Raw genomic sequence first — 26,836 nt, 5'->3', positions numbered from 1 at the left:
ATGCTGTCTCTGTTTCATCTCTTTCCTTCTCTACCTCTGTTCCCTTCTAGTACGGCAGTATGCAGACATTTGCCTCTTTAACACAGCCCAGTACAAATGCCCGGTGGCCGTGGAGGAGGCAGAGTGAGTATCCCTCATTGAGCACCCTTAATTCATGTGGCTGTTTGTGACCCAAGCAAAATAGACCAATTCTCTGCCTTCCAGGAGGTTGTTGTTGTCTGCCTCCAGGACATTTCTGACTAACACACAGCCGCCCTAAGGCAAACCTATCATGGGGTTTTCTGGGCAACATTCATTCAGTGGAGGTTTGCCTTTGGCTTCCTCTGAGGCTGAGAGAGTGCCATGTACCAAAGATTATTCGTTGAGTTCCCACAGCCGAGCAGGGATTTGAACCCTGGTCTCCAGAGCTGTAATGCAACACACAAACCACTATGCCACATGGGCTTACAGTCACAAAAGTCATAGAGCTTGAAGGGATTGTAAAGACCATGTAGTCAAACCCCAGCCTTGCATGAAACCCATCTTAATATCAAGGCAGGCAACAACAACCATCATAATCATTTCTTTCTTACTCTCCTTTCCTTATGAATTGAGATGGGAAAGAACAACAGATTAAAGCTCAGAATCCTGTATGCATGCATAATTTTCTGTATGAAAGCAGCCGCACAAATGCATAGCTGTTATGTGTCCAAACCAGGGGTCGGCAACCTCCGGCCCGTGGGCCGTATGCGGCCTGCGGGCGCCTTTCTGCCGGCCCCCGGTCCCTCCTGCCGCCGAAATTGCCACAGATTTCGGCCGCTCCGGCCGCCATTTTGCCCTTCAAAATGGCGTCGCCCATTAGGAGGCCCAATGCAGCCTCCAGAGCCCTGAAACAGGGCTCCAGGAGCCGCACCGGGCCTTCCAAGGGGCGCTGCCCACCTCCCTCCTGGCTCCGCCCACCTCTCTCCTGGCTCCGCCCTCCCTTCTCCCTCCTATAAATGGAGGGGTGGGGGGGAAGGAGGAGGAGGCAGAGAGAGAGTGAGTGAGGGAGGGAGGGAGGGAGGGAGGGGAGGAGAGAGAGAGAGAGAGAGAGGGTGGGAGGGTGGGAGTGAGGGGGAGGGAGGAAGGGAGAGAAAGAAAGTGGTTTGAGACAGTGGCATGCGTTTTTTGCTGTTTTGTGGCCTTGCCTAGTCGCTTCCATTCTTGCAAATATTGCTATTATTATTGTTGTTGTTATCCTTTGGTATTCTCTTTGCAAAATCTCCCCACATGGACTTGCTTGCTCTTTTCTGGGTTGAGACAGTGTGCATGCATTTTTCCTGTGTTGTGGCATTGCCGGCCCTAGTAGCTTCTTGCAAATATTTTTATTATTATGCGGCTCCGCCCCGGAGGGTGGAAACTCCGCCCCTGACATGTGGCTCCACCCCCGGATAGTGGAAGCTCCGCGCTGGCATGCGGCTCCGCCCCAGAGGGTGGAAGCTCCACCCCCCGTGTGCACCTCCGCCCCCGGAGGGTGGAAGCTCCACCCCCCAGCTTCGGCCCCCCAGTTGTCTGAGGGACAGCAACCCGGCCCCCGGCTCAAAAAGGTTGCCTACCCCTGGTCCAAACAATGGATTGGAAACAAAACACTGCTTAGGAAAACATGAAATGTGAGTTTGAAGAGCACTTAAAACCAATACAGTACATGCAAGAAGCAATCAATATATGCTTTAACATGCATAATTTAAAAATCATCTGGAAATGCACAATTGCACATTTGTGTAACTGCTTTGATGCAGGAAATCACACATGCTTAAAATGACTACAGGAGTCTAGGCTTTGTCTTATGGACAAAGTTTGGAGCGTCCCCTTTTGATATGATTTTAGCCTCTCCTGTAACAAACACGATAATGTGCTGTTTTAGATTTCGGCATGGCATGCCCTTCTGTCTTTAACTGGTATGCACCATTTCTGTTTTTTAGTGACGTGGTGGCTCCGAGTTCGACGTTCTGCAAAGTCTACACCTTGACCCCATTCCTAGCCAACAACCGAGAGAAACGAGGGCTGGCCTTGGATGGGAAGCTGAAACATGAGGACACCAACCTGGCTTCAAGCACTCTGTGAGCATCTTTTTCCAACCAGGAGTTGGGACTCTTAGGTCCCCAGGGTGGTGAATCTGATCTACTTGCCATTCAGCATCTTCGGTTGCATCTGCACTGCAGAAATAATGCACTTTGACAGTGCTTTAACTGCCATGGCTCCATGCTATGGAATTCTGGGATTTGTAGTTTGGAGAGATATTCCAACTTCTTTGTCAGAGAACTCTGGTGTTACAACAAACTACAGTTCCCAGATTTAAATAGCATGGAGCTATGGCAGTTAAAGTGGTGTCAAAGAGCATTCATTCTGCAGTGCAGATGCAGCCTTGGATAATTCCTTTAATGTTCAAATGAAAACTTCCACCCCGGGGCAGATTCCCTGCCTTCCCTTGTCCCAACATGGAAGCCATCAACCTCCACTGAAGGAAAGGAATGGCAAAGGTAGCCATCAACAACTCTGAGTAGCTGCAACCCCTTGGCATTGGCATTTCTCTTTTGCAAACTCATCTCTCTTCTCTCAATTTCTAGGTTGAGAGATGGCGCCAACAAGGAAGTCCTGGGCATCATTGTCTCATACAAAGTGAAAGTGAAGCTGGTGGTTTCTCGGGGAGGGTGAGTCTCCTTCCATGCATTGTTTCATACCTGTCAACAAATGGCCTGGTGTCTTCCGAGTGTGGTAACCCATGCTGTCACCCCCATGCTCAGAGCCACAAGGCCAAGGGCCCTACAGGAGTAGTTCACGCTGCTACAGAAAATAAAAACTTTGCTCTACTTGCTGTTGATGGCTGGTGGACCAAGGCACCCAAAGGGACCATCTGTGTCCCAGGCCGTTCTGGTTTACCTGGTCTTGTTGCAATTCCTAATGGGGTCCAGGCACTATTTGGTGAAGGGAATGGCCTGCAGAGTTTTGCCATGGAATGCTGATGGCAATCTGATCATGTTCCTTGCCACCTCCTGATGGGTTGACCAGATCCTTCTCAGGACTTTCAGTCTCAGGGGTCCTATTCTAGTCATGGAGAGGCACAGCAGTACACACCTAAAGGCAGTTCTGTTACCTAAATTGCTCCAAAAATGACTTTGATAGGGGAATTAATTAATCATCTCAAGGGGCAGCGAGAAGGCTTTCGGTCACTTTAAAAAGCAGGGACCTTTTACCTTTTTTTTAAACCAGGTCCAAACACTAGAACTCCAGAGTGCAAAAGTCCAAATGTCATTTATTGATACAGCAAAATGGTTGCAACATTCACACAGAAGCATTCACTCACACTCATATAAGAGCTAACAAAATAAAAGTAGATTAAACAGGATAGAGAAGTTGCAGGTTATGGTGATATGGTCCGCCTGTGCCAAGCGTGGGCTTGCCATCCATGGACTTGAGCTCATGAAGATGGCAAGCCTGGGTAGACAAAATGATGCGTGCGTGCTGTGCACATACCAGGCACATGCATTCTCCGCATGCAATGCTGTGCACAGGAGCTACCATTAGAATCAATGGGACTTGAGCTCCTGCGTTTTTTCACTTTTGTGGTGGTGGTGGGGTCCGGAATGGATCCTCCATATATACAAAGGGACCACTATATTTCCCTGAATCTCTCAAAGTCGGGATTCCAAATCAGAGGGAAGATTGCGGGGAAGATGGACTCAGATTGCTACCAGCAATTCTGAGGAATTTTAGATGAAATCCAACATCATAATTGCCTCATAATTTTTAATTTTTTTAAAAAAATGATTTTTTAAAAATATATTTTCAATATTTTCTTTAAAGAGATTACATTTTAACCAAATCTCCCCTTTGTATATGTAAATACATTTAGGTTATGCATATGATACTGTAATTTGAAGGTATAATTTTAATTTTGCTAGTTGTTTATGTCAACCCTCCTTATCCACAGATTTTTTTTTTATCCACGGATTCAAGCATCCACGGCTTGAAAATATTCAAAAAAGTATACATTCCAAATGAATAAATTCCAACCTTGATTTTCCATTTTATACAGTGCCATTTTGCTATACCATTGTATTTAATAGGAGTCACATATCCACAGATTTTGTTATCTACCACGGGGTCCTCGAACCAAACCCTAGTGGATAACAAGGATCCATTGTATTAGCATTACAAGGCACCGTCCAGTCCAACTCTCTGCCCTGCAGGAATACACAGCCAAAACACTCCTGAAAGATGCCCTTCAAACCTCTATTTAAGGACCCCCAGTATGGAAGAGCCCACCACCTTCTGTCTAAAGCAGTCCAATCTGCTGTCAAACAAAATAGATTCAGCATTTTGGAATGCTACTTAGGTGATTGAAATGAAGCCCAGGGTATTAAAACACATAAAAAAGAAAACCTACACCCCTGAGAAGTTACCACCCATCACTGCCTGGGTGATAATGTTTGTGATAAACCTAAATGAAAGTATTATTTCCATTCACTTAGCCATTGGGTTTCTCTGTAATATGGTCCACATTCTTAACTTACATGATGCACCCATTTCTGCCTTTATGAAGAGCCCATGGCCCCAAAATATGAAATCTTTTAGCATCTTGTTCAGTCCTTTTAATAAGGGGCACCTGCCAGTCCTCTTAAAGGACAAGCTTTCTGGCCCTGAAATAAAGGACATCTTATAATAAGGAACCCCTGCCTATCCTATAAGACTCTAGCTTTCTGGTCCTCAAACAAAAGACATATTTTATAATAAGGACACTAACCAGACCTACAAGGGACAGGCTTTCTGGTTCTCAAAGAAGGCACATCCCTTATAACAAGAGGCACCTGCTATCCCTAATAAGGGACAAGCTTTCTTGCCTTTAAAATTAAGGACGTTCCTTATAATAAGGGGCACACTTGGCTTCTCTAATGGACAAACTTTCTGGTCTTCAAATAAAGGACATACTTTATAATAAGGGACACTGGCCAGCCCTATAAGAGACAAACTTTCTGGCCCTCAGATAAAGGGCATCCCTTATAATAAGAGAAACCTGCCAGGGACAGGCTTTCTGGCCCCAAAATAAGAGACATCCTTTATAATAAGGAACACTTGCCAGACCTACAAGGATAAGCTTTCTGGGCTTCAAATAAGGGATGTCCTTTCTAATAAGGGACACCAGCAAGCCCTAGAAGGGACTAGGCTTCTGGTCCTCAAATAAGGGACATACCTTATTGAGATGAATTCCACAGTGACATCACTTTAAAATCATCCAAATAAACCATTGTATATTTTATGAATTTAACATGCGGCTTTTTATATGCCACAGCATTTTATTAACAGCTGCATGTCATGACCCTCTTTGAAGTGGACTTGTGGCATGACATTCTGCAGTACATGCTGAACTGAACACTACTGGTATCTTAATATTTGCACGAAAATGTGCGATGCAAGGCCAGAAAGTTATTTTTGTTCTTTACAATCTGTTCTGTCGACTTGATCTTTATGCAACAAATTGCCACCTGCCAGCCTCCTGAGGGATAAGCTTTCTTGCCTTCCAAAAAAGAACATCCCTTATAATAAATGGCACCTGCCAGCTCTATAAAGGACAAGCTTTCTGACTAAATAAAGGACATAATTAGTTTTTTTGTGTTTTTTTTGGGTTGTATGGCCATGTTCTAAAAGAGTTTATTCCTGACGTTTTGCCAGCATCTGGCTGGCATCTTCAGAAGATGCCAGCTACACAGGCTGATGAAACATCAGGAATAAACGCTTCTAGAACATGGCCATATAACCCAAAAAACTCACAAAAATCTAAGGATGCCAGCCATGAAAACATTCGACTTCACAAAGGACATAATTTATAATATTGTGGCCAGCTCTATAAGAGACAACCTTTCTGGGCCTCAATAAGAGACAACCATTATAATAAGGGACACTTATGAGTCCTCTAAGGGACAAGCTTTCTGGCCTTAGAAAAGGGGTCATTCCTTATAGAAAGCAAACCTATTTGGGTAAGTGGACTTTTCTTACCAAAAGTCAACATAAGCTCCCACCTGCCCTAAAACAGCTTATAGAAACTGTTGAGGGACCCATGCGCATGATCCCCAGAGGTACATGACTTATCTTTTTACCAAAAAGGGGGTCAGAAGAGGGGTAGAGTGGCACTGGGGACCCACATGGTCCATGGGGCACCCCTGCCCAGCCTTGCTGTAGGGCTCCAATGAAACCTCCTGTTCAGGGTCTCTGCCCCACCAACAGCACACTTGGATGGTTAGATCTTGTTACTAACTCTCTCATCTCCTTTGCCAACACCAGCTTGCTGGGAGACTTTGCGTCCAGGTAATTCCCCCAGACCCCTGCCTGCCTGCTGTGGCCATTGCCTCTTGCATGCGCATGCCTGACGCTGCAGACCCGCATCCCAGCCCTCCCTTCATCTTCTGGTCACCATCACTTACATTGATTTAAAAAAGAAATCCATCTCAACCATTTCCCAAAATTTTAGTTTTGCACCTTTAATCCTTAAGTCGGCTCACTCATTGTACCTTCTTCAATTCTAGAGATAAGCCATGGATGGAGGAACTTGTGACCCTCAGGGTGTTGCTGGACTGCAAATCCCAGCAGCCACTAGCTAGCATAGCCAGTGGGTGGGTAATGCTGGGAATTGTGTTCCAAAACCTGCAGGGTTTATTACCCTTAAGGCAGCATCTTGCACTTCAGCTGAACTCCACTGAAGTGGTTGTTGCTATCATTATTGTTACTCTTGTTGTGTGCCTTCAAGACATTTTTGACTCATGGCAACCCTAAGGTGAACCTATCCTGGGGTTTTCTTGGCAAGGTTTGTTCAGAGGAGCTTTGCCATCGCCTTCCCCTGAGGGTGAGAGAGTGTGACTTGCCCAAGATCACCCAGAGTCCTAGTCCAACACTCAAACCACTACAACACACTGGTTCTCATTATCATTATTAATCACTGATATTCTACATAGAATACGTAGCTATGTATGCATAGCTAAGTATTTCTCCTGATCTGATCCTGCCAAGCCTACCTTAAGAGCCAACAGCTGCAATAGGCAAAGGAGGTCTGTTCAGGGTGCAAACAGGATGGCATTTCCAATTCCTTTCCAACAGCAGCAAGCTTGCAACAGACCTCTTTTGTCTGATCTGACTGCTGTTTCTTAAGGTGAGCTGGGGGGTATTTGCATAGTCTTAGTAAACTGCCTGTTTTTACTGTAAGACTGCAGGCATCCCCCACCTCTTCCTGCAAAATACAAAATATATAAAATTGGACAATACAGGCCATTGTGATTTTACTCTTTTCTGACTTATGGCAACCCTATCATGGGATTTTCTTGGCAAGATTGTTCAGAAGAGGTTGGCTATGGCTTTCTCCTGAGGCTGAGAGAGTGTAACTTGCCCACAGTCACCCAGTGGGTTTTTATGGCCTGGTGGGGAATCGAACCCTGGCCTCCTGAGTCATAGTCCAATGCTCAAACTACTGTGCCACGCTGGCTCTCCTGTTTCACTTTAATTCACAATTTAACCATATTATTTCCTTGACTTCCTTCCTGATCAGTGTTGGTTCTATTACTTTCTTTTTACATCTGATGCCTTGCTGTCTCAACAGATCTAAATTATAGCCATATATTGCACTTGCAACTCTTGATCCACTCTTTTGACCATACATTTTAGCTTTTTTCCTCTCGGTCAACTCGAGATACAGGTTTTCTTTTCTCTCAGGCTGCATCCGCACTGCAGAAATAGTTCAGGTTGACACAGCTTTAACTGCTATGTCTCTGTGCTATTAAATGCTGGGAACCATAGTTTTGTGAGACATTTAGCCTTCTCTGTCAGAGAGCTCTGGTGCCACAACAAACGACAGTTCCCAGAATTGCCTAGCATTGCGCCATGACAGTTAAAGAGGTGTCAACCTGGATTATTTCTGCAGTGCGGGTGCAGCCTCAATTGACTTGGCACCATCTAGAATTCAGTTCTGCATTTGAAAAAATAAGACTGGGTTCTGCTTTTTAAGATTCCACTTTACAGCTATAGTACGGATGTTGTATTTCATTATGCACTCAGCCTTATTGTTCTGATGATGTTATCTTCGTTAAAATGCCTTGTTGGCTTGCAATATACTTGGACAACTCAGAGCAAGACAAATAGTTAAAATTGTGCTTTGCTAGCAACAAACTCTTGACTATAAATCTACATTTGAGTTATTCCTTTCATTTGCCTACTGTGCTGAAATTAAAGAGGGAAATCCCTTTCAACATTTGCCTCCTGCCCCCAAGCAGCCCATTGCCTAACTAACACATTTACGGTCCTTTTCTCCTCCGAGAAACAAATGTGCTCTGAGCTCTGGGTGCGAGTCTTGTCTACTGCTGCTCCTAGGAAAAAAGAGCTTTATTAGGATCCATCCTATCCCCCTATTTGCAGCGAGGACTGGCAGACAAGTCAACACATTTCCGAAAGGTGAACAGCAAAGTGGTGTTACTCAATGGGCTTCTTAGCCATACTCAGAATGAAGGACATTTTGCAATTCTTCCTGGAAAGAAGATTAAGATGTAGGACATGTCCTTGAAAAAGAGGACATCTGGTCACCCAGGTTGGCTGTGAGCACAAACTGGAACTGTCAGTGCTATGGAATTCTGGGATTTGTAGCTTCATGGGGCGCCTGAGCTCTCTGACAGAGAAGGCTAAATGTCTCAGAAATTCATAGCATTGAGCCATGGCAGTTAAAGCAGTGTCAGACTGGGTTATTTCTGCAGTGCAGATGCAATCACAGGGAAAGGTCATTAATGGCTCTGAATTAATCGGAGGGGGTGATATTACAGGGAGGGAGAAAAGTCAGCTGTGGTCAGGTGCATGAGCAAGCTCCATCCATCCATCCATCCATCCATCCATCCATCCATCCATCCCTTTATTTGTATCCCACCTTTCTCCCAGAATGGGACTCCAAGTAGTTTACAAAAAGGCAAGAATACAATGGAAAAAATATAGCATTAAAAATGTTTAAAAAAACGTTTAAAACAGCACTAAATGGCCAGAAAGGGTCACTCTCTGCCAAAGGTCCATTTTTTCTCTGTCTTTCCAGTGATGTCGCTGTGGAGTTGCCCTTCACCCTCATGCACCCCAAGCCGAAAGAGGAACCGCTGCACCGGGATGGTGAGTTGAGTCCTCCATTCAACCAGAGGGCATTCTGCTTGGTGAGACTGCAGGAGGGAAGGTCTTAGAGAAGGCTTTAGCTTTGGAGATGGGGAAACCAAATGTATATGTGGCCCATGATGGTTTCCGATGTGGTGACTACTGTTCTGAATGTCCTGGGAACCCTTGTTGAGATTTTAGCAGAGTTTTGGCAATGCCACTTCTTTTGGACTACAACTCCCAGCCAACATGTCCAGCAGTTAATGGAACCCATGTCAGTGGGGCACTGAATCCACCCCTGGTTTTTGGCAGCTCCCAAGGAGACCGCCAAGGTGCTATACCTTGCATTTGTCCTTGTGGAATTTTGCAATTGCAGAATTTAGTTTGAGGAAATTTTAGGGCTGGGATGCTGTCATTTCAACTGTTGATGGATTGCATCTCCCATCAGCCCTAGCCAGTATGTGGTGAGGAATACTGGGAGCTGTAGACAAGAGTGGGGAAAATGTTGCTGGGGGTGTGTGTTTTATGGTCCCCAGAACTCTCCACTGGACCCCATTTTATTAAGAAGTAACTACTAGGCCACTTCTTGTTGAAAAAAGGCCTTTCCAAGACCTAAAATGGCCAAAAATATGGCACAGTTGCCCCCATGACTCCAGGGCGTGTTATGGGGCATTTTAGGAGCAAAATTTTAGTTTTTAAAAGTTGATGGGAGGAAAGGTGACCTTCTAAGGTTTCCAGGAGGCAGCGTGGCACCTCAATTCCTTATGGCTGCCCTTTCACTGGCAAATTGCAAAACCTCCAGGGAGAGTCCAAAAGAGATGTCAACGGTTTGAATCTGAAACAATTCACAACCGTTTTTGTCTCTCTACCAGGCATGGATTTTTTTTGCAAATCTAATGGCTGTCTCTCAAGTACATCTTGCTCACTTTGGGGGAAGTCACCCCTCAAATACTTTGAAATATATTGTTGCTGGGGATGGGGAACACATATCTATTTCTCTTCCGGTTACTGTGGGCATGGCAGATAAACATGGAGTGGCAAATGGTATGAGCACTGCCCACCAGAATAAGAATACTCTCCCACAAGTGTAATTTTCCTTCATTCCCCAAATTTCTAGCATTGCAGAGAATGGGACACTGAAAAACGTTCATATTAAGGACTCCTCTGTTGGCCCTATTTGCACATTCCCTTGCTTGCAACGCCTCCTGCTTTCCTTTGGGTGCCCAGACTCTGCTTGGCATCCTGTTCTCACAAGTAGCTAACAGTAGCAGAGTCTGGAAGCACTGGTTCAGTTTAAGTACTGGCAATGTGTTGACCACACTTGAACAAACTACGGACACTTGTTGATATCTTCCAAGTCCTTGGTGGTTCTTTATCACCAGTTGCAATGTGTACAGATCTTTACAAACTCTCCTCCTGATTCCCATCAACATATGCCATCTGGCCAACTCAGCAACAATCCAGCCAACCAACATCAACCTGCAGGTGCCTTAACTCCTAGTGCACTTATATACAGAGTTGGCTAAGAGTCATCACCTGCTGCTACTCAGCATGATGCAATGCCCTGTAGTAAATTTTTGCATCATGCCAAGTGCTCTGACCCAGCAATTCTAGCCATGCAAAATATTTTACATCTGTTTAAAGGAATATTGTTGATCTAGACACTGTATTCCTATTGATGCAGCCTAGAATTCCAATGGCTTTCTTAGCTGCGGCATCACACTGTTGACTCATGTTCAACCCTTGGAATCTCAGGATATTTCTAGGGAGGAATGAACAGGCTCTCTCCAGCTATCTGTTGTCAATACAACCTGGATGGAGAGAATGTTGCTGTTGTAAGTGCCCAGTGCCTCAATCTGACTGCCTTGAAAAGCTGCTGGACTGCTGCATGCTGCAAAGATAGGCATTTGGCGATGGAGCATTGTCACACATAGCGATGATGATAAGCTCCATCATCCTAGTTAGGTCTGATGATGCAGAATCTCCGCCAGTATTTCTCCGTGTTCCACGTTTTACATTTCTGTAATGCTAGACATTTGGGGACTGAAGGAAAATTTCATAGTTGAAAAATTATGTTTGGGAAGAGACAGTGCTGTCATTTCCCTTCCCTTCCCAATAGCTACATCCTTGATGAACCTCCATGAGGACTGCAGACCCTAAAATGCTCATGTGTACAGTATGTCTTTTTTAAAAGGAGAAAATGGAGGTTGGGGAAATGGGGATGTTCTTTGCTGATTTGCTGAGAAAACTAACCCATTTTGCCTTGATTCCGTGTGTTCAGTTCCAGAGAACGAGGCTCCCATTGACACAAATCTCATAGAGCTTGACACAAAGTAAGCCCAACTTGGTGTTGAGGGGCTGGATGGGAGGAAGCAAAGGCGCTGTGTTTGTCTTTTGTGAGGGAGGGAGAGAAGGATTAGCATGGGCTGCATGGGGACTCCAACACACCATTTGCATGTAGCTCTGCTGGTCAACCACTCCATTCCTCATGTAACTCACTAACTGACTAACTAATCCATCTGTCGCTTGCATCGGCTGCTCCATTCTCCATCGAGAGGTCTGTGGGTTTTAACACTCTGGCGCCTAACTCTTTTAACACCTTCTCCGCATGTTTCTTGTCTCCCCTCTCCTCTGTTGCATGATCTCTCCACCCATCGCCTTGTCATGCATGTGCACCACGAAGCAGGAAAAAAACCGTAAGCGTTCTTCTTCTCTATGTCTCTAATTGCTTCTTTATTGTTCTGATAACAGTTGCCCTGTGTGTGCATTTATGTATGTCTCGGTTGCATTTCTTCCAATGACCTCAAGGGTCCCACCCTTCCTACTTTGTGCTCCCAACAGCCCTGTAAGGTAGGATAGGCCAAAGAAGTGAGTGGCTCAGGGGCTGCTTCTACACCGCAGAATTAATGCCGCTTGACACCGCTTCAACTGCCGTGGTTCAAGGCTATTGAATACTGGGATTTGTATTTTTATGGGATACTTAGCTTTCTCTGTTAGAGAACCTTGGTGCCCCAATGAACTACAAATCCCAGAATTCCATAGCATAGAGCCATGGATGTTAAAGCAGGGTCAAACTGCACTATTTCTGCAGCAACAGAGGCCTTCTGGCGAGTTGCGTATCTCAATGGGGACTTGAACTTGTATCTTCCAAATCCTGGCCCAATTCTTACTTTACAGCCAGTGGCAGTCAATGGGATGGAGGATCTGCACTGGATTTTATTCTGAAATTTAAAAGCACTGTACAAGATGCTACACCTATTTGGAAGGATAGAGTTGTGCACTTTGCACAGCTCTTTGCAAGTTCAGCCTAGAATCCAGAGGCTATTCCTCATGCAATTAGCATGGGAGATTTGCTTTCACTGCCTTGTAGCGTGATTTTGAGACAGTTGAAGGTCCTTAGAAAGAGGTCCCAGTCCTGTGGAATAGGGAATTGCTTTGGTCTCGCTGGCACTTCCAGCTGCGCAACAGCTTCTGCTTATTGGCTTCTGCAACAAGCAGAAACATCTTATTGTTCTGTGGCTTGGGGTCAGGAGACAGCTAGCCCCCCACATTCCTGTGCCAAGAGACCCTCCCTTGGGTCTAAGGTGGGTTCTGGGGGACAGAATCATAGAATCCTAGAGTTGGAAGATATCCCCAGAGGTCATCCAGTCTAGCCCCAGTCTGCCATGCAGGAAGACACCATCAAAGCCCTCCCTGTGCCATCCAGCCTCTGCTTAAAAACCTCCAGAGGAGGAGGCTCCCATCAAACTCCAAGGCAGCAGCATCTTCCACTGCCGAACAGCTCTTACCATTAGAAAGTTGTTCCAAATGTACAGATGAAATCTCCTTTCCATTGCTCCAAGTCCTAGGAGTTTATCACAGGAAAGAGATCGAAAGTTTATCCCATAAATATCTCGGAAAAATCGCATAGTTACACGAAACAATTTCACACAAAACCCGCCATTAAAGGGATCACAAAGAAGCACTAATGTGAATCTTTTTACTTTCGGGATTTCAGCGACAATGCATTACCAACATCACATTATTTGTGCAATTACTCACCATTTTCAATTTATTTGCGGGATACTTTAAATGCACTTTAATCACTCTTTAATGCCAGAATTAGCCCCGGTGTGATAAACTCCCTAGCCTGCACCTGTATTACAGAAATACAGTGGTTCCTTGTTATCTGCTGGGGTTTGGTTCCAAGACCCCCAACAGATACCAAAATCCATGCATACTCAAATCCCATTAAATACAATGGCATAGTACAATGGTGTCCCTGATATAGAATAGCAAAATCAAAATTTGTTTTTAGAATATATATACAGTCGACCCTCCACATTTGTGGCTTTGACTTTTGCTGATAGGATTAAATTACTTTGTCCAGTAATCTCTGGGTTCTCCAGCCCAAATCTATGGCCAGGAGTTGAGTTGGAAGACCTAGAAATTCCTAGGCAGAACACTTCTTTAGGCATTTGTTGGTCCTTCAGCACAACTTCTGGACCAGTTTTAAAATCAGTTTTTTGTGGGTTTTTCAGACTCTGTGGCCATGTTTTAGAAGAGTTTATTCCTGACATTTTGCCAGCATCTGTGCCTGGCATCTTCAGAGAATGATGGAATGGAAGAGGGTTGTGTGTGTGTACACACACACACACACACACACACACACACACACACACACACACACTATGTGACCCAACTCTCTTCCATGCCAGCATTATCTGAAAATGCCAGCCACACACACATGCTGGCGAAACATCAGGAATAAACTCTTCTAAAACATGGCCAAATAGCCTGAAAAACCCACAAAAAACTATGGATCCTTGCTATGAAAGCCTTCAACTTCACAGTTTTCAAATTATTTAGGGGTTTGGCATATGCAGCCCTCCAAAGTCTCCTGGGTACCAATGTGGCACCCCAGCTTTTCACATTTGCTCCGGGTTCAAGTCTAGCAAGCCCTGTGCCCTCCTAGCCCCGAGTCTGCACTTTTCACCAATTCTGCCCCTTTGCATTTCTCCTTTCTGCTCAGTGATGACGACATTGTCTTTGAAGACTTTGCCCGGCAGAGGCTGAAGGGCATGAAAGACGATAAGGAGGAGGAAGAAGACGGGACAAACTCCCCACAGCTGAACGACAGATAAGCCGGACGGCATCTCCGCATCTCTCTCTTTCTCTCTCTGTCTTTGTTCTGGAGTCTCAAAACATCCGACCACTAGGCTCCATCTCTTTTGTATGAGTTCCCAAGAGGGGATGGCATTTTTTCTGAACACTGATCCAGAGCCGTTGGCAAACTGGGCCACTTTGGGATGCTGGGCTACCTTCTTTCAAGTGCTCCTTGTGTGGGTGGACTGTAAGAATGACCACCATTTGTCAGCTGTGTCTAGGGCATGTGGTTGTGTGTATGTTTTATGTGTGTTGCCATTTGGAAGTGGGGAGCATCATTGCAGGGTAAGGACTGTGCTCTGCTTTCTTTTTTGGCATGGCAAGAGAAGGGTTAGAAAGGAAAACATCACCCAACGCAAGAATCCCAACTAAAGGTGTATCCACACTGCAGAATTAAAGCAGACTGATATCGCTTTGACTGCCATAATTCTTTCTTACAGAATCATAGGATTTGTATCTTGGTGAGGAACTGATCCTGGTCTCTCAGAGCACTCTGGCATCTCACCAAACTACAAATCCCAGGATTCTGTGAGATAAGAGTCGTGGCAGTTAAAAGTGGTGCCAGACTGCTATAATTCTGCAGTGTGGATACACCCCCAAAATGATTTCCAAACAAGGTGTATTTCATAGAATCATAGAATCATAGAGTTGGTAGAGACCATAAGTGACTGGATGTCCTAACTGCAAAGGAGAATGAGGCACTGCTAAATGGAGGGCATTCAAGAAAAAGGGAGGGCATGACCAAATAAAAGCTGAAGACTCATATAAATGTAAATTCATTCTTCTTAGCCATGCTCAAAATGGGTGACATTTCGACATTCCTCCTGGACAGAAGGCCAAAATGAAGGACATGTTCTTGAACAGGAGGATGCCTGGTCACTCTACTCTCAAAGGCTGGTCATCCAGGTATTTTGGATTTCAACTCCCAGAAGCCTCAGTCACCTTGACTGATGGTCTGGGATTCTGGGAGCCAAGGTCCAAAATACCTGGAAAGCACATTTGGGAATCGCTGCCCTAAAGCCACGGTCCCAAACCATTTTGTAGAGACTACATGGTTCTACTCTATGAAACACCTACTCTGAACCCGAAAAAACTCAAGGAATCACCCATTGTGAAATTGACTTTGAGGGCAGGCAGATGCCATTGCTTTTTAGTGCCATGCTTAATTATCCTACAGAACTCCCTGCCACAAGATGGCTGGCTAGCGTGGCTTTCAGGGGAATGAAATAGATTCATGTCCTGGAAAAGGAGGATCTCTGGACCCTCTGCACAAGAGTCTCCCCTGCTGCCTGCCACAGAGCATCCCATTACCAGGAGAGGGCTGGACACGCCATCACTCACCCCCCTGCTCTCCAGCAGCTTGGAAATGCCTCTGCGGGGGGGGGGGGGGCTGCATGGCCTAAAAGGTAGGGTTTTGGGGAGGCTCACATCCGGATATGAACCTAGGTCTGCATAGCTGCATCTCCCAGTGCATGATCCCTGCCATTTCTTGTCCCTTGCCTCTGCCATCCCTGCATTTGTCCTCCAGGGCCACATTCCCACTTACAAATAAATTGCTTTGTGATCCGAATCGATGAATTGGTTCAGCAGCGGATCATGGTTCACACTACATTTGCCCCGATCGCATTTTCTTGCTGCAAAATAAAATAAAATCACTCACTTATGGTTCACATTGACAAATGAATCGATCCAAAATTGACCCATTCCAGCAGGCCAAAGGGCAAATTTAAATCGTTTCCGATCCACATCTGGTTCACGCTTGCGCCAAATCGATTTGTTCAAAAAGACACAGAAAAAAATCAGTGTCAAAAAGGCGTGGGTTAAATGGGTTTAGCGTGAGGCCCTCCCTCTCCAAATCGCTTCAGCAATTTGGTTCAAGTGCGAACCATGGTCATTTACACTGGTTCAAACCAATCTGCAATCCCGTTTAAAAGGTAGTGGAAATGAGGCCCAGATGTGAAGCCTAGAGTTGAAAGAGACCCCCAAAGGCTATCCAGTCCAATCCCCTGCCATGCAGAAATGCACCATTGAAGCACTCCCAACGGATGCCCATCCTAGCCTTGTTTCACACTGTTTGTCTGGAGTGTTGCTGTTGCCAATAGTTGTGTTTTGGGGGGAGCAGAGGCCAGAGTCCTGAAAACCCTGCATCCCAGGTAGGTCCAGGGAAAGAGACAGAGAGAGGAGAGCAGCCCTTTGCTATCTAGCTAACCAAGCCAGGCACTGTGGTCTCTTTTGTAACGTGGTTCCTTTGTACTGTTCCTTGAGAAACCTTGGCTTCCTCCACTCTGTGACGTTTTCTGTGTTTTTGTCAAATAAATTATTCTAGTTTATTAATCTGAGGGGGAAAAAAGCACCTCAAAGGATGTGTGGCTTACTTGTGAGTGCAAATCTTTGCGTGACTCCTTTACGTGAATATCAGTTGCTCTCCTTGAAATGTGCATGATCAGAGCGCATCCATGAACTCATATTTATTATTATTAAACACAGAAGAGCAACCACACTCAGCTCACAGGCCTGTTTGCAGAGAGATGTGTTTCTAAGCATCTCTTTTAGTTCCCTGGAGTGAGGCAGTGGTCCCTAATGGTTTGCAAAAATAAAACTTTGCCAAAAATACACACACAAACAAATATATACTCCATGAGCCAATTCCAGCAATAGCTTTTTGTGGTGGGAATGCAACAGCTCTGCCCACAAAACTAAACCTCTCTTTCAGTCCCTGGAGCGGGGCAATGGTCCCTGTGTGCATGTGTGTGTTGTGTGCCTTCAAGTTGTTTCTGATTTGTGGCGATGCTAAGGGGGTTTTTTTTGGCACAAATCTTCAGAGGGAGTTTACTAATGCCACCCTCTGAGGCTGAGAGAGTGTGACTTGCCCAAGGTTATCTAGTGGGTTTTCATGGCTGAGCCAAAATTTGAACCCTGGTCTCTAGAATCATAGTCTAACACTTAAACCACTGCTCCCTAATGGTTTGCAAAAAATAAAACATTGCCAGAAATGTACACAAACACATATACCCCAGAAGCCAATTCTGGCAGTAGCTTTTTGTGGCAGGAACGCACCAGCTCTGTCTACAAAACTAAGCACTATACTGAGCCATGTTGGACTGAAGCCACTGTGAAACAATAAAAGGTGAAGCCAACGTGTGTTACCTTCTATGATGGTATGGATACACAACTTCTGGCTAGAGCCAGTTCAGGGGAGCCTGCACACATGTCTTCTTGTTGTTCTGTGATTTTCAAATTGTTTCCAACTTATGGAGACCCTAAGTCAAACTTATCATGAGGTTTTTGTGAGGCTGAGAGTCTGTGACTCACCCAGTGGGTTTCTATAGCTGAGCCACTCCACCACCTTGGCCCAAAAATGTGCATCGTTTACATAAAATGGCAAAATCAAGCTTTGTTTCCTGGACAAAACATATTTATTTATTTATTTATTTTGGAATACTTTCAAGCTGTGAGCAGTGGAATCTCTGGATGCCAACTCCATGGATATGGAGGAACCCAATGTATCAATATATAGAGTATAATGAATTGCACTCTGCTTCCTGATGTGGTGTTGGCATTTCACATTGGGAACAGCTGTGGAGCAGAGTCAGAAAACGGACCGCATGTTCCCAAAACAATGGCTAGAACTCACTATTGCAGTTATGGCTCCATAACCTAGAGTTATGCATCCATAACTGGTATGTATTCATAGTCACTATGTATTCACAATCGTGGTACTATTGCTACAGTCATAAAAGTTCCCCAATCCTGGTGTACTGACAGCATCCACTGCAAGTGATGGAAGTATGTTCTATCAACTGGGATGCAGCAGTCTGACATTTCCAGCTCCCTCCTGCTATTAATAACAATCTTCAGTCCAAGGAAGAATTGCAACAGGAATCCTTCTTCTATTTACTGCACTAGAGATTGCTGGCAGGAGGGAAGTGGAAATGTCAGTCTGCTGCATCCTGATTGACATGAGAACAGAGCTCCACTGTTTGCAGCAGCAGCAGCAGCAGTTGATTTCTGGTAATTCAAACTTGGTTGGAAGAGATGCACCTTTCATTTAACTTAGAGTGCATCTGCACTGCAAAAATAATGCAGTTTGACACCACTTTAACTGCTATGGAATTCGTAGTCTGTGATGACACCAGAGCTCTCTTACAGGGAAGGCGAAATATCTCATAAAAGTACAAGCTCTGGAGTTCCATAGCACTGAGCCATGGGAGTTCAAGCAATGTTAAACTGCATTTATTCTGCACATATATAATAAAATACATGCAGAATAAATTTTATAATGTCTCATATATAATAACATTTATTCTGTGTATATAATGAAATATAACAATGCTGCAGTGCAGATGCAGCCCAAATCTAGGATTTGGGGCAATAACAACCAAGAACACAACCAAAAAAACAGCACGCTTTGTGCTCACTGCTCTTGCAAAAGAACTCATTTGGAAACGGTTTGAAATGGATATGTTTCAGCCCTATCGTGTATCATGCACACAGTTATCTTTCCTGAGTGGGTTTGCAACTAGGAAAAAAACTTGCAATTGGATCTCCAAAGGGGGAGAACCAAGGTTGCTAGCTCACCCCACGGGGGTCAGCCCAGTCCCACACATGCAATGACCCATCACTTGCTGCTGATAACAGTGTCTGGGGCTTGGAGGGGTGCCAGGCGTGGGTAGTCACTAAAGGAGGGTGCCCTGCAGCACTTGCGCCACTGAAGACGTGCCCTTTGTGAAGGAACAGCGGCTTGGCTTCCTGCGCCGAGGGATCCCAGTTGTGCGTATCGTAGATGTGGATGGTCCCATCAAAGCCTTGGATGAGACAGAAAGAGAAGTCAGAGGAGGCTGTCTTTCTCCCAGCATGGAAATCAAGGCAGCTCATCATATAAGTTAAAATCAAGAACGCTCAGATAATAATGGGTAATACAAAAGCTGCAAAGCAACTAACCAAGCAGCCATGATAAAAACAGTTCAGAAACTAGCTGAACAATACAGTTTCTCTGCAGTCCTTCTTAAAATGGTGAAAGAGACATGACTTCACTTCCTGCCACCATTTTGAGGGGGAACCAAAAGGAAAATGAGTGCTTGGCATTGCCATATGGAGCAATGTATGTTGGTAATAGCTCCCCCCCCCCCCCAGTTATCCACCCTTGATTTCTTTAAGTTGGAGCTTTTCTCTTGTGACGGAAAAGTTAAAAGTAAGCAAACTATAGGTCGAGTCTCGCTTATCTAAAACACTTAAAGCCAGGAGTGTTTGGGTTTTCTGATTTTTTAAGATTTTGGAATATTTCCATATACATACAGAGATATCTTGCAGATGAGAGATGGAAATGAAATTGTAATAATGTTGTGCATGGAACAAAGTTTGCATACACTGAACCGTATGCAGGAAGCAAAGGTGTCCATATCTCTGACACCCATGAGCACAATTTTGGATTTTAGAGTATTTCAGATTTTGAAATTCCAGATAAGGGATACTCAACCTGTAATAATAATAATGATGCTATAAATACAGCACACCCCCATTTACCTGTTCTTCTGCATGGCCACTGAACAGCCCAAGGCACAGGTAAACAAACAGTTCTTTGCCTGCTGGTGAAAAGAGAAGTCCAACATACCCTCCAATGTAGGCCGAGAAGGCCTTTGTTTGTGTCCTCCAAAACAGACTTCAGATGGCAGTGGGACCAAAAGAAAGCTCTCTTCTAAAATCCTACAACCCTAAAGTTGGACCGCAAGGGACATCCCGTCCAACCCCCTTCTGCCATGCAGGTTGATGCAAAGCACTACTGTCAGGAAGTTCCTTCTAATGTTGAGGTGGAATCTCTTTTCCTGGAGCTAGCATCGATTGTTCCATGTTCCAGTCTCTGGAGCAGCAGAAAACAAGCTTGCCCCATCCTCACTATGGCATCCTCTCAAATATTTAAACAGGGCTATCAAGGGATGTGCTGGCTTAGTGGTTAAGACGCCAGTTATGATCAGAAGATTGGAAGGTTGGCAGTTCAAGGCACGAGTGCCGCATGAAGGGGTGAGCTCCCATCACTAGTCCCAGCTTCTGCCAACCTAGCAGTTTGAAAGCTTGCAAATGCAAGTAGATAGGTACCACTATCAGCATTTGGTGCAGTCATGCTGGCCACCATAGTCGTCCTCAGACAACGCTGGCTCTTTGGCTTAGTAATGGAGATGAGCACTGACCCCTAGAGTCAGTTATGAGTAGACATTCATGTCAAGGGACCAGCTTTACCTTTTACTGTGCCCCCTCATAACCTTCTCTTTCCTGGGCTAAACATACCCAACTCCCTAAGATGGTCATCAGGGCATAGGGATCTTGAAGCACTTTTGAGACTGAAAGTTGTTAGCATGAACTCTGGTAGACTTGAGCCTCCTTCCTCAGATGCATCTGGTGGAGTGGAAAGCCCAGGGGCAGACCTATATAGCCATCTGTATAAGAATGTCTATTGGAATGCAAAGCTTTGTGGGTGGGGAAATGAGGTGACAAGTTCAGTAAAGTGAAGTAACACTTTGAACCTTAGAACAGCGGTCCTTGATCAAAAAGACTACAAAGGAAGATTGTAAAAGTCTGCGAAAGATCCCTTTGCAGACTGATTTAACAGCCTGACACAGCTATGCTTTTGGACTCATAAGGCATGTTTTCCAGACCTTTCACCATTTTAGTTGCTCTCCTTTGGACACACTCCAGCTTCTCAACATCCTTTTTGAATTGTGGTTCCCAGAACTGGACACAGTATTATTCCAGGTGAGGCCTGACCAAAGCAGAGTACAGTGGTACCCCGGGATACGAAAGCACCGCCTTACGAAATTCCCGGGATACGAAAAAATCCCATAGGAAAAAACTGTTCCGGGTTACGGTTTTTTTTTCGGCTTACGAAAAAATTTTTTGGTGCTTTTCGGCGCTTTTTCGCACGAAATCGCGGCTTTTAGCGCTAGCACCTATGGCTTTTTCGGGTTACGAAAAAAATCGGGTTACGAACGCCACGGCGGAACGAATTAATTTCGTAACCCGAGGCACTACTGTACAGTGGTACTTCCCTCGATCCAGGCTATACTTCAATTGATACTGTCTAGTATAATATGGCTTTTTAACTGCTGTTGGCTCATGTTCAGCTTGTGATCCCACATACAGTATAGACACTACACTCCTACTGATTTCATAGAACCACAGAATCCTAGATTTAGAAGCAACCACAAGGGCCATCCAGTCCAACCTACTTCTGCCATTCAGGAGGACACTCAAAGCACCCCCAAGAGATGGTCATCCAGCTTAAAGACCTCCAAAAAGGAGACTCCCCACCCTCCAAGGGAATGTCTTCCACTGTCAAATAGCTCTTACTGTCAGGAAGTTCCTCCTAATGTTAAGGTGGAATCTCTTTTCCTGGAGCTAGCATCCATTGTTCCATTTTCCAGTCTCTGGAGCAACAGTAAACAAGCTTGCTCCATCCTCATTTTTAATGAAAGCAAAACACCACAGCACATGGTGAACATCTCTGAAGACTTACCTGATAGAGAAAGGCAGCCTCTGAGAAGAGGAGCAAAGGAGATAGACAGGAACTCTACTTCATGGAGACCAGGAGTCGGTACACAGCACTGGACCACAGCCAGAGGGCTGGTTGTGTTCCTGAGGTCTCTCAGCACCACATGGCCTCCAGATGAAAGCTGGGCTATTAGTGGCTCATCTATAGCAGAACAGTCCAGTGGGTTTTGCCTGACCCCTGCACACCATCTCAGCCCTCCTGATGCCAATGGGACTGGCACATCCCCAGCTGCGCCCAGGAGATGTGGTGGTTGTCTGGTGTCTGCAAGGAAGAGCTGCCCCTTCATGCTGCAAGCCAAGGCGGTGACTTCATCCAGGAAATCTACAGTGGAGACCTCTTCATTGCTTGGGGAAGCTAAAGAGAAAGGAAGGTATAGGTACTTCATAGAATGGTAGAGCTGGAAAGGACCTCAAGGGCCATCCAATCCAACTCTCTGCCATGCAGGAACACAGAATGCAAGCACCCCCGGCAGATGGTCATCCAGCCTCTCTTTAAAAACCTCCAAAGAAGGAGACTCCATCACTTTCTGAGGGAATGCCTTCCACAGTCAAGCAGCTCTTATTGTCAGGAAGTCCCTCCTAATGTTGAACTGGACTCTCTTCTACTGTAGTTTGCATCCATCATTCTGTGTCCTAGTCTCTGGAGTAGCAGAAAACAAGTTTGCTCTGTCCTCAATATGACATTCTTTCTAATATATAATCAGGGCTATCATATCACCTCTTCACCATCTCTTCCCCAGGCTAAACATCCCCAGCTCTCTAAGTCGTTCCTCATAGGGCTTCATGGTTTCCAGACCCTTCACCATTTTAGTCGCCCTCCTTTGGATACGCTCCAGTTTCTCTATGTCCTTTTTGAATTGTGGTGCCCAGAACTGGACACAATATTCCAGCCGGGGCCTGACCAAATCAGAATACAGTGGCACTATTACTTCCCTTGATCTAGACACGATACTTCCGCATTGGCTTTTTAAGCTATTTTGCTTTATTCTGCATTATGTATATGGCTGTATTTGCGTGTTGGGTGTGTGTGACTTTTTGTATTTTAATATTATATTTTAGTAGTTCATATTATTTCAATATTTATAAATGTTGTATGCTATAACGGTTTGTAACGTGCTATGTACATGGAAAACACTATATAAATAAATGATAACAACAGGAACAGGAACCTGGAGACATGTGCAGGAAGGACCAGAGGCAGTCAAGGCCCAGCAGCTGCAACCTAACCAGCTGCTGAGCAATGCAAAATCACATGCATGCACACACACTGGCTGGCAACCTGTTGGTGATGTTATTGTGTGCCTTCAAGATACGATTCTTGTCCTCAAATAAGGGACATCCCTTATACAGTCACCTCTCCATTTTCGCAAGGAATCTGTTCCAGACACACAGCCCCGCAAAAACATGGAAATTCACCTATATTTAAGCCCCATTGGCTTGAATGGCTGTGCGTGCCCCATTCTGTCCTCCTCCATTTGCCACCCTCAAATGGGCGAGGGACACAGACTTCCAAGGGGTTGTTGAAAACAGAAGGGCGGCTGTAATACAAAACACCTGCCAGACCTATAAGGAGCAGGTTTTCTGGCCTTCAAATAAGGAATGTCCACCATAATAAAGTACACTGGCCAGCCATATAAGGGACAAGCTTTCTGGTTTTCAAATAAGGGACTCCCTTATAAAAATGGACGTCTGCCAGTCCTGTAAAGGACAATATTTCTTGCCTTCAAATAAGGGACATCCCTTTTAATAAAGGACACCAGCCAGCCCTAGAAAGGACAAGCTTTTTGGCCCTCAAATAAAGCATACAGTATCCCTTATAAAAGATACCAGTCAGCTATATAAGGGACAGGCTTTCCTGCCCTCAAATAAGGAGCATCCCTTATAATAGAGGACACTGACCACCTTTATAAGGGACAAGCTTTCTGGCCTTCAAATAAAGGATATCCATTATAATAAAGGACACCTTCCAGCCCTATAAGGGACAAGCTTTCCTGCCCTCAGATAAGGAACATCCTGTATAATAAGGGGCATTCTCTATTCTTCTAAGGAACAGGTTTTCTGGTTCTCAAATAAGAGGCATACCTTATAATAGGGGAAACCTGCCATGGCTCTAAAGGACAAGCTTTCCAGCCTTCAAATAAAGGTCACCCCTTATAATAAAAGACACCTGCCAGTCCTCTAAGGGACAAGGTTTCTGATCCTAGAAAAAGGGATATCCCTTAGAGAATAAGGGACACTTGTCAGTGTTCTAAGGGACAAGCTTCCTGAGCTTCAAACAAGGAACATCCTTTATAATAAGGGATATCTGCCTGCCAGCATGGCATAGTGGTTTGAGTGTTGGACTAAGACTCTGGAGACCAGGGTTCGATTCCCAGCTCAGCCATAAGACCCACTGGATGACTCTGCACAAGTCACATGTTCTCAGCCTCCGAGGAAGGCAATGGCAACCCCCTCTGAAGAAATCTTGCCAAGGAAACCCCATGACAGGGGTGCCTAAGGGCCACCATAAGTTGAAAACGACTTGAAGGCACCACCAACAAAAGCCAGCCTTACAAAGGAGAAGCTTCCTGGTCTTCAAATAAAGAATATAATAAGGGACACCTGGTAACTCTATGGAAGATGAGCTTTCCAGATCTCAAATGAGGGACACTTGTGATCAAAAGGGATACCTGGTAACCCAATTTTCAAGGGAAAGGCATTCTCCAACTGAGGTGGCACAGGTGAGAAAGTCCCCCCCCCCAAAATCCTCACATAGTGTATTGATCCTGAGAAGGACCCCTCCAGCAGATCTCAACCGCCATGCAGACACCTATAGGGAGAGGTCCCAAACCATTTACGGTTTTAAGCATCACAACAAAGACTTCAGACCGGAATTCAGACCGGAAGCATACTGACACCTTGAATGTTGACCGCCTTGTGCTCTTATGGTTGAGTCCTGAAGAACAAAGGAGAAGACTGAAATGCACAACAATGAAAGATTACCTGCCATGAAGAGAGTCTGCTTGGATTCAATGTCTGTCACCTGGAGGTTGCCAATTCTCAGCCCGTGAAGGACCCGGGAGGGTTTGGAGACAGTGGTGGCAATTCTTGCCCAGCCTTCATCACCCCCTGGGAGGGTAGGGATGGTGCCCAAGAGTTTAATAATGTCTAAGGATGGGGAGAAGGAGACAAAAAAGAGAGAGATACTGTATATTCTCAAGTCTAGAAATTTTAGTCAAAAAATTGACTCCACAAACTTGGGTTGATGTATCCATGGGTCAATGTAAGTACTGTACTGTACATTAATTCTTATTTAAAAAGGAACCATTCCATGGTGAAAAGCAAGAGTATCATCTGTTCTGGAAGTACTCATACCATGAAGCCTTTAAGATGAGCATAAACAGTTATGCCTGCTGGAATTTCGTAAGTTTTCTGGCACTGTTTTCCTTTGCTTCATCCTTTGTATCGTTTGTTACATACGATGCTTTACTCTCGACTTATCCACTTATCCTAAGATTTACTTTCAACTTATCCACAAGTCATATCAAAATCCATAATTTTGGCCCCAAAACCTGTTCTCGACATACATGAAGCTGACATATAGTTGAGTATATATGTTAGTTTTAACAGAGATTTTCACCCTTCACCTGCACTCAGGTGTGGAGAGGTGGGTGGCATCCATGTCAGATGGGCACTGAATCCACTTTGATTATTAGACTGTACTTTAAGAACAATCCAGGGTGCTGTGCCAATTGTGGAAGGACAGCATTGAGCACCTTGGGTAGTTCTTTTGAAATATCCCAATAACAACACAATGGAGTAACACTAAAACAGTTGCCCCTTGGATCTCGTGGGGATCTGTTCCAGACTGCCCTGAGAGTTCAAAAATTCATGCAAATTCAAGCCCCATAGGCTTGAATGGGGCGCATGATGTGGGGCACTCGCCACAGTCATGTGCCCTATTGAGGTTAATGGCAGTCGCCCCTCTGTGGATTTTCAAGTCCGTGGAAGCGGCTTCCTCTATGGTGGGGGTGCCTTAGCGGTTATGTGTCTCAGCCAACCCTTATATTAATTTCATATCAAAAAGAGGGGTCCAAGGAGAGGAGGGGTCTTGGGGTAGCATTAAAAAGTTTGTATGTAAAGTACAGAAGCCCAAATAATTCAGTATTATATGATAATACAATGTCACAAATTGCTATTCAAGATTCTTCAAAAAGTCCTCCACATACAAAGACACGGCTTTAACTGCCATGGCTCAATGCTAGGGAAACTTGGGATTTGTAGTTTGCTGTGGTCCCAGAGCTCTCTGACAGAGAAGGCTGAATACTGCACAAAACTGCAAAAGCCAGAATTCCATAGCATTGAATCCTGGCAGTTAAAGTGGTGTCAAACTGCCTTCAGTCTGCAGTGTAGATGCAGGTGAAATCCAGGTGACTGCATGGCTTCAAGAGTTCAAATCCCTCCATGGTTGCTATGTTTTAGAGCCAGCATGTTGTAATGGTTTGAGAAAACAAAGCACTACAAACCACTGGGAAAGCAGGGTTCGAATCCCTAGTCGGCCATGCAAACCCACTGGGTGACCTTGGGTGAGTCCCACTCAACCCCAGAAGACAGCAAAGGCAAGCTTCCCTGGGCTAAATCTGTCCAGGAAAACCCTGTAGTAGATTCACCTTATAGCTGTCATAGCTCAGACGTGACTTGAAGGAGCACAACAACCCAACCCAGGCAAAACCTTTACAGCAGACCTGTGGCTTAGCCACCTTTGGCTCACACACCTGTCCCATCCGGTTCCATGCGCCAAATCTGCAAGCCACTGTCCGGGGGTCCACTTGTCACCAGCAAGCTAACAGTGAGAAGCAAAGAGGAAGGGAATTCTTAAGCAATGGAGGGAATCTTTTACATTCACCCATCTCCCAGTCCCAGGCATTGGGCACATACTCTTTCTGGCCTCTCTGCAAACTTAACAATTGGAGCGAACCCGAGTTCTGAATCACTGCTAATATCCTGTCTTTCTCCCAGCATAGAATTCAAGGCAGATTGCATAGTA

General features: G+C 45.0%; 2 protein-coding genes across 8 annotated transcripts in view; one reads left to right on the top strand and one right to left on the bottom strand.

Annotated features, from left to right (window-relative positions):
• Positions 1 to 15,006, top strand: part of ARRB1 (arrestin beta 1) — a 171,521-nt gene extending 156,515 nt beyond the window's left edge. For 4 of the 5 annotated variants that reach the window (XM_042459400.1, XM_042459398.1, XM_042459395.1 and 1 more), the window contains 7 exons: positions 51 to 123; positions 1,941 to 2,078; positions 2,586 to 2,669; positions 6,298 to 6,321; positions 9,074 to 9,144; positions 11,405 to 11,456; positions 14,135 to 15,006. In XM_042459400.1, coding sequence (XP_042315334.1) covers positions 51 to 123; positions 1,941 to 2,078; positions 2,586 to 2,669; positions 6,298 to 6,321; positions 9,074 to 9,144; positions 11,405 to 11,456; positions 14,135 to 14,246 — 554 coding nt within the window. In that variant the 3' untranslated portion in view covers positions 14,247 to 15,006. The remainder of the gene's footprint in view (positions 1 to 50; positions 124 to 1,940; positions 2,079 to 2,585; positions 2,670 to 6,297; positions 6,322 to 9,073; positions 9,145 to 11,404; positions 11,457 to 14,134) is intronic. The other variant, XM_042459396.1, reaches the window with a different exon arrangement.
• Positions 15,007 to 17,527: 2,521 nt separating this feature from the next.
• The window catches only part of WDR73 (WD repeat domain 73), an 18,485-nt gene continuing 9,176 nt past the window's right edge, over positions 17,528 to 26,836 (bottom strand). For all 3 annotated transcript variants that reach the window (XM_042460696.1, XM_042460695.1, XM_042460697.1), the window contains 4 exons: positions 26,565 to 26,632; positions 24,793 to 24,957; positions 21,776 to 22,165; positions 17,528 to 19,073 (listed from right to left, as the gene is read on the bottom strand). In XM_042460696.1, the coding sequence (XP_042316630.1) occupies positions 18,838 to 19,073; positions 21,776 to 22,165; positions 24,793 to 24,957; positions 26,565 to 26,632 (859 nt within the window). In that variant the 3' untranslated portion in view covers positions 17,528 to 18,837. The remainder of the gene's footprint in view (positions 19,074 to 21,775; positions 22,166 to 24,792; positions 24,958 to 26,564; positions 26,633 to 26,836) is intronic.

The sequence above is a fragment of the Sceloporus undulatus genome, chromosome 3, assembly GCF_019175285.1.
Source record: "Sceloporus undulatus isolate JIND9_A2432 ecotype Alabama chromosome 3, SceUnd_v1.1, whole genome shotgun sequence".
In the NCBI taxonomy this organism is placed as follows: domain Eukaryota; kingdom Metazoa; phylum Chordata; class Lepidosauria; order Squamata; family Phrynosomatidae; genus Sceloporus; species Sceloporus undulatus.
Note: the sequence above shows the minus strand (reverse complement) of the source record. Positions and strands in the feature narration are given on the sequence as shown.